At 35.2% G+C, this 19,755-nt stretch overlaps 2 protein-coding genes across 4 annotated transcripts in view; one reads left to right on the forward strand and one right to left on the reverse strand.

Moving 5' to 3' along the window:
- The first annotated feature begins 1,818 nt into the window (after window positions 1-1,818).
- LOC126965125 (putative defense protein 3) lies at window positions 1,819-14,833 on the forward strand. Its single transcript, XM_050808591.1, has 3 exons — window positions 1,819-2,152; window positions 8,277-8,487; window positions 11,787-14,833. Exons 1-3 carry the CDS (start codon window positions 1,954-1,956, stop codon window positions 11,878-11,880), a joined length of 504 nt encoding a protein of 167 aa, XP_050664548.1. The 5' UTR covers window positions 1,819-1,953; the 3' UTR covers window positions 11,881-14,833.
- Window positions 14,834-18,261: 3,428 nt separating this feature from the next.
- Window positions 18,262-19,755, reverse strand: part of LOC126964959 (tubulin-specific chaperone D) — a 38,047-nt gene continuing 36,553 nt past the window's right edge. For all 3 annotated transcript variants that reach the window (XM_050808313.1, XM_050808312.1, XM_050808314.1), the window contains one exon: window positions 18,262-19,381. In XM_050808313.1, the coding sequence (XP_050664270.1) occupies window positions 19,259-19,381 (123 nt within the window). In that variant the 3' untranslated portion in view covers window positions 18,262-19,258. The remainder of the gene's footprint in view (window positions 19,382-19,755) is intronic.

Consider the following 19,755-nt stretch of genomic DNA (forward strand, 5'->3'; position numbering starts at 1 on the left):
ATGGTTTAAGCCATGTTTGCATTAATCTAGCACTTAAAAATAAAAAAAGAGACCGACAATGTCGATAATGATGATCTTATTTGAAAAAATATTGACCCAGGGTAAAAAAAAAACAAAAGAGCAAATATTCTAGAAAAATGTTCTAATTCTAGAATAAATATTCTAGTAAAATGACTGAAGCTGTTTTCTTTTAAAAGCAGTATAATATGTTAATTGTAATTGTAAAGCTCTATAGAGATATTCAAATTCAAATATTTTTATTCAAAATAGGATGTGACATCACTTATTGAAAGTCAAACCCATTCCAAAATGAATGCCTCACACCCGAGAAGAATGGGCGCAACAAACTCAGCGGGCTTTTTTTTTTCATCGAATAAATATGTTTACAAAGTAATATTGTACAATTAAACTTAGTATTTAATAGCCTGAGGGCGGTCACTCCATTCCCAATCTGTGGTATCATTAAGAAAGTTTTACCTTTACCACACAAACGTTTTTTAACAATTCTTTTGAATAACATAATACTTTTGTTTTGAACATTTTCTGGGATCTTGTTGTAAAAGCATATACATCACCCCACAAAAGACTTACTAACTCGACTTAGCCGAGTAGTAGGTATTATAAGTTTATGTCTGTTCCTGGTATTAACATTATGGTTATGACAGTTTCTGGCAAATTCACATATGTGCCTATGAACATACATTATCAAGAATATATTGAGAAGCAACAGTCAAGATATTAATTTTTTTGAATTTTGCTCTCAATGATTCTTTAGGACCTAGGTTATAAATAGCGCGAATAGCCCTCTTCTGCAGCACAAATATTGTATTAATATCGGCAGCGTTGCCCCATACCAATATACCAAGATACATTTATATAGTTTTACTAGATGACCCAGTAAACGTTGCCGTTAAACGTTATTGCCAATTAAGGTAATTTAGTTATTAGGTAAGTTAGTAGTGTTTTTAAATGTACCCATGTCGTATCGTCCTGGAAACACCGCACAAGGAAGCTCATTCCTCAATTTTGGTGTGGAAAATAGTTCCTTGAAAACCCCACCCTGGAGGACCGCCACACATCCAGATGGTGCGGATTATTATTTATTTATACTATTAATCATTTACAGAAAGAATTTTAAAAGCTAACATAGTCCCGCAAAACTGTTTGGACAGTTTGTCTGCAGGATCAAGTCTCTTGTAATACATTAATGCTTATTAGAACATTGGTTTTATACAAGTGTAATTAACAAATATTGATAAAAATATAATAAAAAATCTAATTTTAATTTTACGGCAGTGTTGACAGTAAATATTTCTTAAGTTTAGTTTTAAATTTTCTTTCACTGGTTTCTAGTCGGATGTCCTCAGGCAAACTGTTTAATAGATAAGGTAGGCGTTTTTTCAGAGTTCTATCTCCGTAGTAGTTTTTGATTCTAGGAACCTCCAACTTACCAGCGGACATCAACCGAGTATCGTGGTTGTGCATTATTGGGTTATGTTCTTGATTGCCATGATTGTTAATGGCTAATAAGTACTTATGTTTTAAGATTACTGGCAATACTTTACATATTTTAAATGATGATATGTTTATTTGTGGGGTGTTATGCGAAAATGGAATTTAGCAGCGGGAATCAGGTGTAACAGCTCTTTGGAAGTCTCCCCGTGCGCGTGCATAAATGCGGTACAGGACACACAATGAAGCGACGTCTCTACGCAACTCCAAGTGATCTGAGAGTTATTAGGATGTCAGTTCGTCTATACGCCAGTATATACGCCCATGTGTGTTTACGCAAGGCCTCTCGCACGCAACTTACTTGTTAAAAATTGTTCGTTCCAATTGCTCAAAACTAGATCCTTTCTCTCGATACAAAAGTAAAACCAAGAGCGCACTCGTGCGCAGTCGATCGTTAGATGTTAGTGGTGATTACCAAATTTAAATTGTGAGTCTTACAAAATGATTATCAATCTCGCAGCGGTTCTTTTGTTTTGTTGGAGAGTGAAGGGGTTTCCCGATGGAGCGCCGATAGATGCATGCGTCAAGGACAGGGCTAACCAACCAAACCACGGTCAGCACAGGCCGCAGTCGTTGGGAATTCTTCCTTACAGAATCATAGCCTCATCTGCTACCTTTGAACCCGACTCCAGGATAACTGGTTCGTTTTCTCACTATTTATATATATATATATATACATATAATGAAACTGTAAATACTCACACAAACAACTTCCTAAAAGGCCGTCAACGCTCCTGTGGTTCCTCTGGAGTCTTGAGGGAGATCGATACATAATTAACGTGGATGAATTCGCGAGCTCATATTAAATTTTCAAATTAAAATAATAGCGGTTAAATTATGAAATTGCCGTTTTTTTGTAATAGGTACTTCGAATTGACATAGAACCTTCATATTTTTAGATTTTTGAGTGATTTTTTTTTACATGTTACGTATGTAGTTTTTCTTATACAGCCGTTTTCAACTATGTATAGAACGTCATTGGTTTTCAATAACGTATCTCTAGTTACGGATACCGTGATGTCACTGTTTAATTACAAGATCTTATCTATCCAGTAGTTATATCCAATATAGTTATAGTCCAATCCTTTAAGTCGATAAGTTATTGAAATGTAAGTAAGCGTAAAAGGATAGATTTGTCTACCTCTAGTAAGTTAAACTAAGGATATATAGGTTATTGAAAACGGCCGTTAAAAAATGTGCAACAATCGATTATCGACATTCAGTTGTGTTTTCTATTCAGCTTAGACAAGAAAAATGGAATGTTTTTTGAATACGACTTCCGAAACGGAACTAACGCGGCAGAAACAGCTCCCAATATCAATGTTGCGTTTGGAGAGGGGACTGCTAATGAACGCACCTTGCGATTTTGGTTTAAACGCTTTCGTGACGGAATCTTTGATTTGAAGAACGAATAACGTGGAAGACACGATGAATAACAATGAATTGAAAGAGATGGTGGAAATAACGGCATGGTTAAACGTTACCTTACCAACGATATTGACTCATTTGTGTCAAATCAATAAAATGAAAAATGGGTGCCTCATGATTTGACTGATCTGCAAAAAGAAACGCGTGTTGAAACTTGTGTTGCCTTGTTGAATCAATACAGAAATGAACATTGTGACATGCGATGAAAAATGGATTCTTTATGATAACCGTAAGCAAAAAATGCAATGGTTGACCCCAGGTCAAACGCCACAACAGTGTCCTAAAGCAAAGCTTACCAATAAAAAGGTAATGGTAACTGTTTGGTGGTCTCACCATGGTTAGTCACTATAGCATTATCCGATCTGGTGAAGCAATAACGGCAGATGTCCAATGTGCAGAACTCCGAACAATTATAGCAAAACTAGCAGTGAAACAGCCCCGACTCATGAACCGATCTTCACCATTATTGCTCCATGAGCCCTTATACAGCACGAGAAACAGGTTTATCACTACAGGAACTACAATTAGAAACCATTCGTCACCCTCTGTATTCGCCAGACGTTGCTCCAACGGACTACCATTTTTTTCGTGATTTGGCCAATTACGCTACGTGACAAAAACTTTTCTTCTCAGAAGGCAGTACAAAATGCTTTTACACAGTTTGTCGAATCTAGATTCACCACAGTTCTATCGCAAAGGCATAAATGACCTTCCTATTAGATGCAGCAATAATAATAGTAATTATTTTGATTAAATAAATATGTTAAATTGAAAAAAAAAAACTAATTTCAACTTTTCAGTACAAATTGGCAATTTTATACTTTAACCCCTAATATTACAATTTTATTATTACTTACCTCGAAATGATAGATAATATAAAAATAAATAATATAAATATTTTTAAATAAAACTCAGTTTTGTTGTTTTTAATTTGATATAAGTTTGTACGTGTATAACCATTTTATCTTAAAAAAAAAAAAAACCAACTGCGTTTTGAATATAAGCTATCTGGTTCGAACGATAAATTAAAAGTAATTAAAGTTTATTGATAAAACAGCGTGTGCCCACAGTTAAGGCGGTGCAGTTAACATTTCAATATTATTTTTATATTATAATTTTGTGTCACGTTTGTTCGCGATGAACTTCTACACTACTGAACAGATTGAAAATGAAAAACATTTATTCCACCTTGACCTTCTATTGAGTGAGGAACACCTGTGCCAGAAGGCCACACTCTTCCATATCAATTAAAATTAACAGTACCAAAAACTAGGGATCACAAATTAACTCTAAAAATATAATGTAACAAAGGAAAAATATTATACAAACATAATTTCTGTGTGTGTCTGTGTGTTTGTGTGTGTGTGTGAGCATGTGTGCGTTTGTGTGGTGTGTGTTATTCTTACTTTTCGTTAAACACTACTTATTGTACTATCAAGAATGTATACCTAAAATTAACTCCGTGTATTTAAAGAGCTCTTCCATTTCCACATAATTCATAGATTTCAACCAAGTGGTTAAACTTCGTCTACATTCCACTTTGTTAAGCGTATAGATCTTGAGTTTTTCATTAATAAGGTTATAAACATGTTCTGATTGTTTCGTAAACTGTCGCTTTTAAATCAAATTTTGCAAACTGAGTGGAGTTTGATCCAACTTCTGAGATGGACGGTTCTTATTTCGATTTGTGATCGTTAATTAATTTTAATTTCAAAATTTATTTTTGTACGAAAGATGACTTTTTTATGAAAATAAAGGACGAGACGAGCAGGACGTTCAGCTGATTGTAATTGATACGCCCTGCCGATTACAATGCAGTGCCGCTCAGGATTCTGTAAATACCCAAAAATTATATCATTTGCCCAGTAATTTCACTACCTACTGCGCCCTTCATACCAAAACACAATAATGCTTACACATTACTGCTACACGGCATAAATAGGAGCAGTTGTGGTAGCCATTAATTCACCCGGTATCACATTGCTAAAACATTATTTCTTTACAGGGAACAATGAAATAATTGTTGATGATTAAAATTCTGCAAATTGCATAACTTAACAAATAAGAATTTAAAAAATTTAAGCTTTACCAAATATAATTTATATATTATAATGATGTTTAATAAGTCTATCTAGAACCAGAAACTAAATTTTGCATCATTGGAAACGTAAGTAACGGTAATAGCATTATCAACATACAATATAAGCCACACCTTGACTTGCAGCTTGCGTTTTTTATTTATTCTTGAAAAGAAAATGATATAATATATGTATATATTACGCGGATGTAGTGTAATCGTGTAGCGCATAGCAGCTCTTGGAAACGATGTGAGTGTTTCGTCCAGAGATGAGTGATAACTCACTAATAATAATATAATAAGCTAACGCTTAGCGGTGAGAAAATGCATAGCAACTTCACTTCGCTGACCCACGCTCATGTTACCTCGCTCAGAGCTACGCTGGTCGCTGAGTGATGACGCTAGAAAATGAATTCACGTGTTTGTAACCGACTCATTTGGGCGCGATTTTGGCCCACTTTAAACGGCCAGATTTCGTTCAAATTTCGTAGATTTATCAAGGACCGATGACAATACATTAATTTGATAAAATTATTCCATTTTTAATTTGCAAAATAAGATTTTTGTTAATTTATATAATTTTTTTTAATTTTTGCCTTCGATAAGGCAGTAATTTATGTTCATTTTAAATTTCAACCTTTATCTTTTAAACCAAAGCGTATTATTTAGTTTTTTTAAACTACTTTTATTTAGAAACGCATGCTCGCACAAATCTGGTGTATATAAAGCCTATATATTGTCACTTCGCCCGCGTGTTTTCGTTAACGTGGTAATTAATTAAAAGAAAAACAAATCATAAAAGTATATTTACAATACTTTGATGACATAATAGTAATGTAATAATTATAATTAATTAAAACACTGGACTTCCACCTTATTTATCGCCCAAATACTAAGAAATTTCTCGAACAGCAGAACCGCATTTCGGTACTGAAAGCGCCTTAAGCAATCTTTAAGATACGAATAACGCAATAGCGATGTTATTGTGGGTCACTCGTGTTATGGTACGTTGTGTACACAACTGGTTCAAACTTAAGTTGTTAAAATGAACTGTGACCTTTACAGACAAATAAAATATTATCTTTTTAGTTGCTGGGTTCCATTATGGTATTTTAGGACCACATTTTTAGGGGCAAACGGGCAAGAGACTCGCGTAACCTCACTAGCTAGTAGCTATCGCTATTTAAATTAGCTCGCAATTGAAGCTGATAATTCACAGATGAGAAAGCATCGTGGTAGATTTATAACAACACAATAATCATCAAAACAAAAATTTCATTGGATATCGATTTTTGAAAGAGCCATTAATTGCTACTGTTGGTAATGTAACTGCAGATTGCAAGGTCACTGGAATATCAATTCGAAAACAACCTTTTTACAGAAACAAGACCACCGTGATGGTGTGTGTTTAATATATAATAATAATATGTACTTCTGTAGATGCAGTAGAAAGTAATGAACCTCAAGGCTATCAAACTGAAAAACTATCAAACTTATCTTATGGTACGTGGGTAACACTGAAAATGTTTAGAACTGGCCAGTTAGAAACATTACTTATGAAAACTTTTTTTGAATTTAAATTTAAGTACTTTTTGGTAACCCAATGTAGTATATTTATCATTTGTTTTTGTGAATTGGCGGCAAATCTGAATCTCTTGTTACACGTGAAAATGAACCGTGAATGAAATTTTCGGTCAATGATTTATTATGACTTTCGTTGTGAGCTTACTGAAAAACAAAACTATGATAGGCTGCGATTAGCATTTCTTAATGAAGCCCTATCTCGAGGCACTATTTACAATTTGTTTGATGAGTTTAAGCGTGGACGTAGCAATCTGAATGATGATCCGCGTGAGGGACGTCCTTTAACAGCGACTACTGAAGATAACATCAGTGCTGTGCGACACATGACAGAGGAAGATAAGAGAGTGACCTATCAACAGATACGGGCAAGCCTAGGCATTGGTGGTATGAGTCTGGTGACACGAACATTTAGGCGTCAGGAAGCTTTGTACCAGATGGATTCCCCATACTTTAACCGACGACTAGAAACACCTTCACATGGACTGGTGTCGCCAAATGTTAGATAAGTTCAACGGCGGTGGTTCAAATGCTGTATTTGACATCGTTATAGGTGATGAAAGCTGGATATATTGCTACAAACCCGAAACCAAAAGACAATCAGCTCAGTGGGTGTTTCCTTTCGAGGATCGGCCAACTAAGGTAAAGAAAGGAAGAAGTCAAGGAAAAAAGTTGACAGCCTCATTCTTTGGTCGGAAAGGTGATTTCGCGATAGTTGTGCTAGAAGATGGAAGGACAGTTACTGCAGACTGGTATGTCAATCGCTGTTTGCCTGTTGTCTTGGAAAAAATTCGACAGCAGCGCCCTCGAAGCACGATCCTCCTTCACCAGGACAATGCTTCAGCGCACTCCGAAAAACGGACTGTTGAATATTTGACTATGGCAGGTGTCGAGATAATGAGTCATTCGCCATACAGTCCTGACTTGGCGCACTGTGACTATTATTTATTCCCAAGAACTAAACATACAATTCGAGGTATTCGCTTTACGAGAAGATGCGGTGAAAGCGTACGAAAATGTCATAGAAGAGGCCCCTAAGGAGGAATGGGCCCACTGCTTTTCTCAGTGGTTCCATCGAATCCGACTTCGAAAAACAACAAAAATATTGGCACTTTCTACATTAACCCGTTTATCATTTTCTAAACATTTTCAGTGTTAACTAGGTATAAAGTATCTTAATTGATAATCTTTTGTACAATTTATTACCAGCTAATGGATGCCGGCTAATTTATGGGTACCACAACGGCGCTTATTTCTGCCGTGAAGCAGTAATTACTGTGTTTCGGTCTGAAGGGCGCCGTAGCCAGTGAATTTACTGGGCAAATGAGACTTGACATCTGACGAGCGCAGTTGTATTGCCACTCAGAATTTTTAGGTTTTTCAAGAATCCTGCATTGTAATGCGCCAGGCGTATCATTAACCACCAGCTGAACGTCCTGCTCGTCTCGTCCTTTGGAAAAAAAAAACAATTTGGCAAAAGATGATAAAACAAACAATTTATTTGTTGACAAAGGCTTATTAGATTAGAATAAATATAGGTAATTTTTTTCCAATTATGTAAAATATTTATTATGAGGGCAACTTTAAGTAAATTACCTATATGTGATTGTGATTACTTATCCATACCATGATCATACTTAGTTTTAAAAGCAACAGCGTAAACTTATCCCTTTTACAGTAACAATCGAAGGGTCAACGCCCTTCAAGGGTTTCTTCATTCAAGCTCGTTCGGCTGAGACGGACGCTTGGATCGGCCAGTGGGAACAAACACCCAACACCACAGTACACCCAGAATGTTCCTCGATAACCCACGCCGACCCGAGAGACAAGGCCAGGGCTACCCTCGTGTGGAGAGCACCAGGAAATTTGCACGGAAGAGTTTATTTTACGTACGTATAAAATACATGCATGTTAATTCTTAACAAAAGAAGTATATAAAACGCACAGGCCACTATTATTTTTCACTAATGAAATAATGTGCCCTATTAATATTACATTTGAATTTGAACTACAAATAGTATTTAAAGTGTAAATTCTTTTTTATATTTATTTGTTTAGGAAATCAAACAGTTTTTAACAAAATATAGTAAAATTCAAATTAAGCAGAAACAAACTTAAAGTTCCAAAGCAAAAGGACGGTCGGTAAATATATTTCACAAATATTCACTTAAAAACTAACAGTTATATTGTTACCTACATTAAACATATAATAATAATAAAAAGAAGAAAAAAAATTTAAACAAACATCACTTCACTTACTTTTCTGTTATATAAACTAATACTTAGTGAGAATTAAAATTTTATTATAAAAGTCACATGAGCATCTAAAAAATGTATTTTTTCTTAATTTGTGATTATAAATGTAGCATAAATTTAAGTTTCTTGCTACCCTTACAAATTACTTACTAATGAAGTTTTTTCATTTTCCCAAGAGGCTTTTCTAAAAGGCCAGAAAAGTTAGTGTGATTACTCTGGTGTTGCAGGAAGAATGTAGGCGGCGGTGATCACTTAACATCAGGTGTCCCGTAGGCTCATTTGTCCTCCTGTTCCATAAAAAATGTACTCAAGTACATTATAACATTATCCACGTATAAGTTTGCATATAAATTATTATCTAAAAAATAGGTTTACATAATAGGTGTCGGGAGAAAAAAAAATCCCTTATCATCACCATCATCAGTAAGAAGACCTCCACAGCTGGACAAAGGCCTCCCCCAAAGATCTCAACGACGATCGGTCCTGCGCTGTCCTCGTCCAACGTATTCTTATTCGATCTTGATCGGATCGTCGGTCCATCTTGTCCTACCAACACTGCATCTTCCGGTACATATAACTTGTATTGGCACCCAAAGAAACATAATGAACCGTGAACTAATTTACGATTCATTGTTGACAAGTATTGAAACCGAACCGTTTTTGAAGAGATTAATAGCTGGTCATGAAAAGTGGATCACGCACAACAAGCTCGTCCGAAAAAGGCCGCAAAGGTCGGTCAGGCGTCGCAGACTGCGGCAAAACTCGTTTTAATTCGAAATAAGGTGATGCTGTGTGCATAGTGGGATTTACCGCCGGCCAGAACCACCGATTCGGAGATCTCTCCTGCCAATACCTGGTTTAAACCAAGAAGTCGAGGGCTAGCAGCCGGAACGGGTCAATAGAGAGGGTGATTTTTTTTAATTAAAATAAGGGACGAGACGAACAGTTGATGGTATTAATTATATAGATTTATAGACTACTAGATTAGAAGTTCCAATATTTCTATAGCAATAGAACCATAACCTACAAGATTACTACCTAATCTAATGTAATTAAATATGCTCGTATAAATATGTGGTGAATTTTCAAATGAAATGCGAAGAAATTTTTCCCCAACCTAATATTTAGATGTAGGTAAGTAATATATTCTCATTGGTTCAAGTTGAACTAGAAACCTTTACTTTATCGACCATAATTGGTCACATACTTATATGTTTAATTGGAAATACCTAGCTAATACTTAACTTGGTGTGTCCTTTTATCTAATATATAAAATTCTCGTGTCACGGTGTGCGGGACCGAACTACTCCGAAACGGCTTGACCGATTCTCATGAAATTTTGAGTGCATATTAGGTAGGTCTGAAAATCGGAAAACATCTATTTTTCATCCCCCTAAATGTTAAGTGTTAAGTTAAGGTGGTCCACGCTAAATTTTTTTTTATTTTCTTTTGACATTTTTTTAAATTGTATGATTATGAGTCAGCATTAAAAAATACATACAACTTCAAATTTTCACCCATGTACGATCAACAGTTACTTTGGTATCGCGATTTTAATATCGGCAATACAACGTTTGCTGGGTCAGCTAGTACTTTATAATAGTAGGTACCTGGACGACCGAGCCTTGCTAAAAAAGGTGTAAGAAACTAAAGAAATGTTGCCCTTTTCAAACCTATCTGAAAAGGTAGGTAAAAAAATTATATATTGCCCTACCATAACACAATGGTAACCAAAACATTTATGTATGATCGGCACTCACGGTAATTATGGTACGGTACCGGTATTTGAATTCGGTTTATAGATCACGCACGCACGGTGGACTCCTTTCACTTAGTACAAGTCATATGTCGCAAGTTACGAGGGATAGTAATGTATGGCCTTCAAGTAACATGTTTTAGATCAGCTATAAGCCTATGCTTGCTATAAGCAGTGATGAAATTTATATACTTACTTAAAAGTAACATAAATAAAATTATAGGAAGAATGTCCAATCACAAAATAAAAATAGAATTTATATACATAGATATCATGTTTGTAATATGGAATAAGAGTTATATAGAATACACACACGCACACACACACACAAAATCACGCCTCTCTCCCGTAGGGGTAGGCAGAGACCACTTCATCCATACTTGTTTTGCTTCGTCCACTTTCATTATTCCTTTCATTGATGCATACCATTTAACAATTTTTAGATGACGTCATAACTTTAACTGTTAGCCATAACCGTCCAATCTTCGCCGGTTCAAGCTTTTGTTAATATTAAATAGCTTAATAGAAACCTGTCAAAAGTTTCAAATAAATATTGACTTGATATTTCATTTTTATCTTTAACTATGCCAAAGAATACGATGGTACAACACATTCCACAGTTTATGTTAGAGTCAACGTGACTGTTAATGTTGAATTTGACTTAATTTCAAATTCAAATATTTTATTGAAAATAGGATGTGATATCACTAATTAAAAGTCAAAAACTACCACCCATTCCAAAATGAATGCCTCAGACCTGAGAAGAATGGGCGCAAAAAACTCAGCGCTTTTAGCCTTTTTTTTACATCAAAAATTATGTTTACAAAGTAATATTGTACAATTAAACATTAAATAATAACCCTGAGGGCGGTTGCTCCATTCCCAATCTGTGGCATCGTTAAGAAAGTCATTTATGTTAATATATTAGCTGTTATAGTTAAGGTCTAACTGATGGAACCCTTAGAATTTCCATTTAAGTTTAGATAGGCCGAAGACATAAAACATAATGGGAGCTAACTAAGGCTAATTAAATATGTCAAAAACTATTAATATAGTGGAACATAAATGGGGGTGATTTGGATAGCGCTAATGCTGTCCCACCACAGGACAGTCGCTTGACAAAATTTATTAATAGCTTGTATGACGTTCTCAATATCGAAATACTTTTTGTTACAGAGGGACAGTTTTGAAAAATTATGGAACTTTTTGGTCAAACCTCATTGCAGAAACACCACAAGATCCAGCAGACCTACAAGTCTTAGGCCGCTAACATTAAAAAAACTGTATAATAGTTACTATGTGTTACACTATATCTACATTAGAGTGTTTTCCTGTTCATTTTGCGTCTTCGTTTGATGCCTGAGCTGCGGAACTTAGCACATGCGCTACAACTAATTCGATAACTCGCATGCCACTAGCGCACGCTGATCCACCACCGATTCACCAGCAACATTTTCACGTTGCCTAGCAAAACTCTGTAATAAAAAAGCGATTCACTCGATTGTATGACACCTGCAACACTGAACTCTACTAACTACATACCACTGGACTGGCGGCTGTCAAAGTGTTTTTGTGCCTGTTTGATATTCGCCATTTTGCCGCTGTTGGCCATGTAGCGCGAGTCTGCGATACTAAAACTAGTGATGACAACCTCAGCAAACATCGATAGATGATTGTAAAAATATTTACAAAAACAAATTGTGTACTTTATTACGTTGATTCTTGAAGTATAAATAACACGGAAAACGAACGAAATTAATTCAAAATGGAAAAAATGCTTCAGAGTATTGTACATTCCTTCGCAGCAAAATTAGTTCTCTGGTCGCTCACGAGTGGCGCTTCAAACAGGCACAAAAAATTTGCTGTCAAACGGAACAGCCTGTCCAGTGGTATTTATACAGGTCAGTGAACCTGCTGTCATTGATAAGTATATTGACAGATGACGGCTATAATCTTGTAAAAAACGGAGATAGCTGAAACCCACTACGTATTAAGCAACTGTTCGCTTTCAAACTTAGCCGGATTATATATACTTCATCGCCAATCGCCATATTGTAATTAATACTATTTCAAAGTTATGTCAAATGACTACACGTTTCATACTAAACTAAATTTCAATTTATACTCAGGCAGTTCCGCCGCTTATTACGTAGTAGTTACATTCTTTTTGCAGTAAACGAATTGCGATAAAGTTAAAACCACAGATATAGCCATAATAAAAGGCATAAAAGGCATTTATTTTCTCAAAATTGATTCCTTTAGATTTTTTTTTGATGTCATTTCTTATACTACTAGATACTACTACCGCTTCAGAAACAAAAGGCGCTCTGAGAGAGAAGAAGCGGCGCAAGAAACTCTCCCAGCATTCTTTTTTTTGCGCTCTTTTCAATAAAAATATACAATATTGTATTGTATACAGTCATTTCTATCGCTATAAAATAATCACAATCTAGTCCGATCCGATGTCCGATCATTTAGATATTCAGCAGTGGAGTAATAGGATTTACGACAGAGCCATTTTTTTATAAAACATTTAAATTTATTTATCGATAATGCCTGAACCGTGGCTGGGACTTTATTGTAGAAGTGTATACATTTACCCTTAAAGCTATTATGTATCTTATGAAGCCTACTAGAATTAGTTACAAGCAATCCCTTATTTCTACTGTTATAATAATGAAAATCACTATTAAGAGCAAAAAGGTGATACGATTTTTGTGAACATATATCGAATTTTCATAAATGTACTGACAATGAACAGTCATAATATTTATTTCTTTAAATTTTTCTTTGAGAGACTGTCTATAACCAAGCTGATATATAGCACGAACAGCTCTCTTTTGCAGTGCAAACACTATATCAATGTCAGCAGCATGACCCCATAGTAATATACCGTACGTCATGATGCTGTGAAAATAACTAAAGTATACTAATCTAGCGGTCGCAACATTTGTGTACTCTCTAATCTTTCTAACTGCATATGCCGCAGAGCTGAGTCTATCTGCTAGATGGGTAATATGTGGACCCCACTGAAGCTTTTTATCTAACGTGATAGCCAAGAAGACCGTAGTATCCACAAGTTCCAATCTCTGGTCATTTATAAATACGTTGGTTTGTACCTCCGCTGTGTTTGGTGTAATAACCACAGATATAGATCCAAATATGCCGCGAGTGTATGTACTTCGCGTGTCAAAAAGTGGACAAAACTCGGAGCAATGCTCTTCCTTTGACGCTATTATTTTATTTCTTTTTATGATTTATAATACATTGCCGATTTCAGTAATAAGCAATACCGACTAATGATGTACTGAAAACATCAACTAATAATGCTGCTGCACTGGCATTTTTAACGACGTCACAGTAAGTACAAAAAAAGGGCACACTTGTTTTTCATACAGACGGAGGGACTTGCATTATCTACTTGGATCTATGTCTGTGGTTAAAACTGATTCTGGAAAATGTTGTAGAAAGAGGCTTTAGGCATTCGAGTGAACTTATAAAAATGATGTCATACTTAAGCTCTAAATCTTCCACATTGTATTGTTCCAATTCTTCAAATAGTCGTTCGTCTAGGTTCTCCTTTTTCCGTCCATCTTGACTATATGAACTTGTACCACAGTAAACAAACGAGTATGTACCAGTACGGAAACTACCTACAAACGTTCGAAATGACACACTCACAGAAACATACGCAACGACGAGGCCTCTAAGCGGTCTTGCAGTAGCGGATGTCGCGTCAAGACGATTGTCACGTTGTTATTTTTTCCGAGATCATTTTAAAAATGCCAGCGTATTGGGTGCCATACCGCTGTTTGAACTTAGCTCCATCAAAACTGCGGTTTCCGTTTTTTAAACTATAAAGTAGTATAGTATATAAGAATGATTTATTGTTATATATTTTTATTATAATTAACTAGTAAGTTTTCGAATTATAAGACCGTGGGGTCGATTATAATTATAATTATAGTCGATGTATTAAGACAATAAAGTTGCAGACGTCTTACAGCTGAACGCTTGTTACGAAATCAACTAAAAGTTGAAACGTAAATTCATCAGGACGCTCTCGTATTTATTGGACCACTTTTTTGCCCAGCAATCTAAATGTTGCGCTTACGAAAAGTTAAATAGAAAAAAGATAAAAATAAATTAGAATGTAGTATTCAAATACTAAGGAGTTAATTTGTTTGTCAATACACTCTTAATATTGTATGACAAAATCTAGTTTAGTGTAACAATGAGATTGTGTTTTCCTTTCTGTCAATCGTATTATAATAATTATAATAAATATAATCGTATTTATAATTTTTACTAACATCTGAAAACTAGATAATTGCTGTTACAATAAGATATGTTAAGTATACTATATTAGATTATTATATTAAAAATAATTCTTGTTTTATTTTTTCCTTTTTTTTGTGATGAAGAGACGAGACGAGTAACACGTGGAACTGATGGTAAGTCATATTGCGGTTAACGGACGTTCCCAATATACTATATCTACAGATAGAGATGAATTACTACCATCTACTGTCAGTAATTAGCTGTCAATAATCTGAAGCTGTCCCAATATACCCGATAAGTCATTCTTATCGCCTTATATTGAGACGCGTGAGTTCCTAATTCCATACAAACTTCTATCGCTGGTAAGCTATACGTCGTCCCATTGACAGACTTTGTGTACATTTAAGGTGAGTTACCGTCGATAAGTTTATTGGGACAGAAAAGTCAACGATAGTTACGATTTTTATCTCAAGTAAGAGATAGATTGAAAATTGGGAACGGCCGTAAAAAGATAAGTCAATTAAGTGACGGATAGATACGGAGCGACTAGTTTATTTATTTTCATAGTATTATGGTATATTGCTATGGGGCAGTGCGGCCGATATTAATACAATCTTTGTGCAGGAGCAGAAGAGGGCTATACGCGATTTATAATCTAGGTCCTAAACAATCATTTAAATAAATAAATATTTTAACAGCTCCCTCTCAGCATATTGTTGATACAGTTTTGTACGTATATAGGCACATATTAGGCGAATTTTCGTGAAACTGCCATAACCATAATGTTAACACCAGGAACAGACATAAATACGTTTGTGTGGTAAAGGTTACTATAACATAAATTAATTTCTTAATGATACCAGAGACTGGAAATAGAGCCATCGCCGTCAGCTTTATTTTCATAAAAAAAAAGAACTCAACCAAATAAGAAAAAAATGTATTTCTATTGTAGGGGAGCCCACGATGCTAAATGGGGATATACTTGAGCGTCGTAGAGACCTATTGGGTTGCAAAGCTTAGATGATAAGAAGAAAAACATGTTATATGATATATACCTTCTCATCGGTGGGGAAAGCGGCTATAGATTTTTAAATATGTAAAAAAAACTGTTGCATGGACATCCTCGAGCGCGTCAGATATTGAAAGCATCAATGCCCTACGTATTTTTAAAAATGTAAGTATGTTAATCTGATCGTTTGCATGATGCGGGTGGTTGTATGTAAGGGTTGAAAATTTTAAAAAAAATTAATTGAGTGCGTCACATTTTGTAAGGAGTGTTAAGTGCACCAATAAAAAGCTGTCATTCACTAATCTGACGATTTCGATAGGACGCAAACTCGCGGCCATTTTCATAATGTGCAAAAAAAATTCGCCATTTTGAAATACTCAAACGCGTCAGATTAAGATATATATGGTTCATCTTTATGTTCTAAACGTACTGTCTCATAATCTGACAATTATCTAGAGGGATTCGCCTGATCTGACAAAAAAAAATAGAAAAAAGGTTCACCCTAAAGGCCCTCACTGCAACTTCCCGCTAATTCCATTCCTGGGCGCTTAAAATTGTACTTATGACATTTTTGAGCTCAAAATATAATTTATGTGATATTTTGAGCTCGCTGAGTTAAAAGAAATAATATTTTTATGCATTTGAGCTCTCCCAGCTCGACAGTCTGATAGAAGTTTCATAGAACACTATTTTTGGAATTTTCAAACCGCAATACTTTTTGAATGGATCATGCAATTTTCACGCGGTTGGCGGCATTGGACGAAATTTTCTAGTTTTAATTGATCGAACCAAAAACTTATGAGTAATCCCGAAAAATACTTTTTCGGGTTTCTTTCGTTCACGATATCTCTCGAACGAATCAACCGATTTTGACTAGCTTGGTGGCGATCGACGTGATTTTTCTAGCTCAAAGGCGGATTAGTTTTTGAAGTTGATCGATAAAGCCGTTTGAAAGTTATTAAAAAAAAACACTTTCAAAAAAAATATTTATAGCACTGTGCGTGATATAAATCATTTAATGATGATTCCATCGACAATTCGAGGTTATCATAATATGTTCCTCGAGACTTTCGGATAACCGGCTTGCTCCGACGATATTCCAAAATATTTACATATTTTTTTAATGTTTCTACTGTAAATTTAATTGTTTTTTGTAAGGCACTTGCACCACAAAATACACATTTTAAATTAATATCACTCATATTAAATATTTACAAACTTACATAAATAATATTAACTTTATCGACGAATTTTTGTTATTTCGGCTTGCGGAAATCGTCAGATTATATATTTTTCATTATTCTTAAATTATTTCCTTCAAAATAAAAAAAATTTGCTACGCTCGAGAATGTCGAGATGACGTTTTTTTACAACTTTGCTGCCCTCCCCTTTCTTTACGTCACTCTCAAATTGTCAGATTAGTGGAATATACACTTTATAGGATGTAATTAACTCACCCTACCTTAATCTGACGCGCTCGAGAATTTCTGATGGTCAATTTTTTTTTTACTAATCTGATCCTGTATCCTTCACGGGCGGCTTTATATATGGGCCTCATATTTGGTGGAGGTACATAACCGTTACAAGGTATCCCCCTGTATATTAATCTGCCGCGCTTTAGTAAATCCCGCAATCCCCGCTTGGGCTCCCCTACTACTACATACATACGATATCTACATACGAAGGTCAAACTGAATCTTGTTATAAAATCAAGCAACTTATTAATCTTAATAATTATATATTTCTTTTGTGCGTCTGTTGTAACTCCTCCTAAGCGGCTGGACTGATTTTAATGAAATTTTCTGTCTTCAGATAGATTCGAGAATGGTATCGAAATTCATAATTGAACTACCTCCTAAACGACTGGACCGATTTCGATGAATTTTTGTGAGTTCTAGTGAATTTGAGGTGGATTTAGACTCAATTTTGTCCATATAATATAATTCTCCTGCTCATGTGTATGTTAGTGAACTCCTCCTAACGGCTGGACCGATTTATCAAATTTAAGAAGTGTGTACAGGACAACGTGTCGGGTCCACTAGTATATTATATATTTTCAAAATATTGCCCATTCACGTCATATCGCTACACCCAATAGAACCACTGAGAAAAGCACTTTGCCCACTCGTCCTTAGGGGTCTCTTCGACAGTTTCCATCGAAGTTTACCTTTAATATTAGGGAATAAATAAAAATAGCAAGGTGCGAGGTTGGGGCTATATAACGGCTGACCCAGTAATGACTAATGACCCACATGTGACGTCACCAAATAGCCATTTGTACGTCAATCAATTTTCATTTCAATAATACATTAGTATATCTATTGTAGAAGTTAACAACTGACATTCAAATAAACACACATCTTATGTTTAATACTTTATACAAGCGATGCTATTATATTTGCTTGTTACATTTAAAAAAAAAATAGATTAGTACATATAATTTGCCGGAACATTAACAAATCGTCATATTCACTCTGTAGCATTAAGGGGGTAAAACAAAACATCTTCACGGTCCAATACACTGCTTCATGATAGTAAAAAAATACAAAAGACTGAACATAAATTTAAATATTTTATTAAAAAATGCCTCTGTCGTAAATCCTACTACTCCAGAGCTGAATATCTAAGTGATCCGACAGCCGGGGACTAGATTATGATTATTTTATAGCAATAGCAATGACAGTACAATACTATAAAATCTTGTATGCTTTGTTCAACTCTCAGGTTGTGGCTTCATCTACAGGATCTAATTTACAGTTGATAACCTGCTCAACCCCAATATTTTGCATATTAGGAAGTTGACTTGAGATGTCGCTCTTGTAAATCTAAGCTTTGTTATGTTTTTAAAGTATTGTATATTCTATGAAAAAGGGCGAAAAAAAGAATGCTAGCAGATTCTTTTTTCTTCTCACTCAGAGCGCCATTTGTTTCCGAAGCGGTAGTAATGTTAGAAGTAACATCAAAAACAATTCTAATGGAAGCAATTTGACAAAAATAAATGCCTTTTATACCCTCATATTAATCTGTTAAAGAACTGCGAAACGTATAAAATTAAATGATTAACAGAACAGTATTTCGGTTTCGTCGATAGAAGCGCACATACGGCCGTTTTCAATAACGTATCTCTAGTTACGGATACATTGCTATCACCGTTTAATGACATGATCTTATCTATCCATAGTTATGTCCAATATAGTTACAGTCCAATGCCGATAGGCTATGGAAATGTAAATAAGCGTAAAAGGATAGATTTGTCTACCTCTAGTAAGTTAAACTACGGATAGGTTATTGAAAACGGCCGTTAAAGAATATCAAAATATTCTAATAGATTACAGGCCATCCACTCGAAATCCGAGAACTATGGTGCTTTTTGCTTCAGTACTGGTCGCTTTATTTCCATGAGGTCGCATATTTCATTCCTGATGGGGCGCAATATGGTGACGTCTTGCTCCCAGTCCGTGTCAGCGAGAATGGACATCACCTGAACAGTAAATAATAAATAAACTTTGCCAAGAGTACGAAGTTCTGGAGCCCTATTACCAAAATCTACATTTTCCTATTACAAAAGTGTTTCGGATCCGAAGTTCGCGATTAGACACTGTCTTTCGTTTACCTTACTGCCAAATTCACTTGACATTTACTTTTTTGTTATTTGACATTATGATCGTAACTACAACTATACTATTTATGGTTATGTCTATGGTTCCGAAACGAAAATCGTCCGCACTATTCGGATCCGAAGTAATTTGATAGTAGGATTTAATTCCAAGTTCACCGCTATTTCGTTTGGACCGAAATTTCGGCTTTCGGTTTTAGTTATAGAGATTTTAGTTATCCAGCCTTTCTCAACGTCTA

This window comes from Leptidea sinapis, chromosome 6, assembly GCF_905404315.1.
Source record: "Leptidea sinapis chromosome 6, ilLepSina1.1, whole genome shotgun sequence".
NCBI lineage: Eukaryota > Metazoa > Arthropoda > Insecta > Lepidoptera > Pieridae > Leptidea > Leptidea sinapis.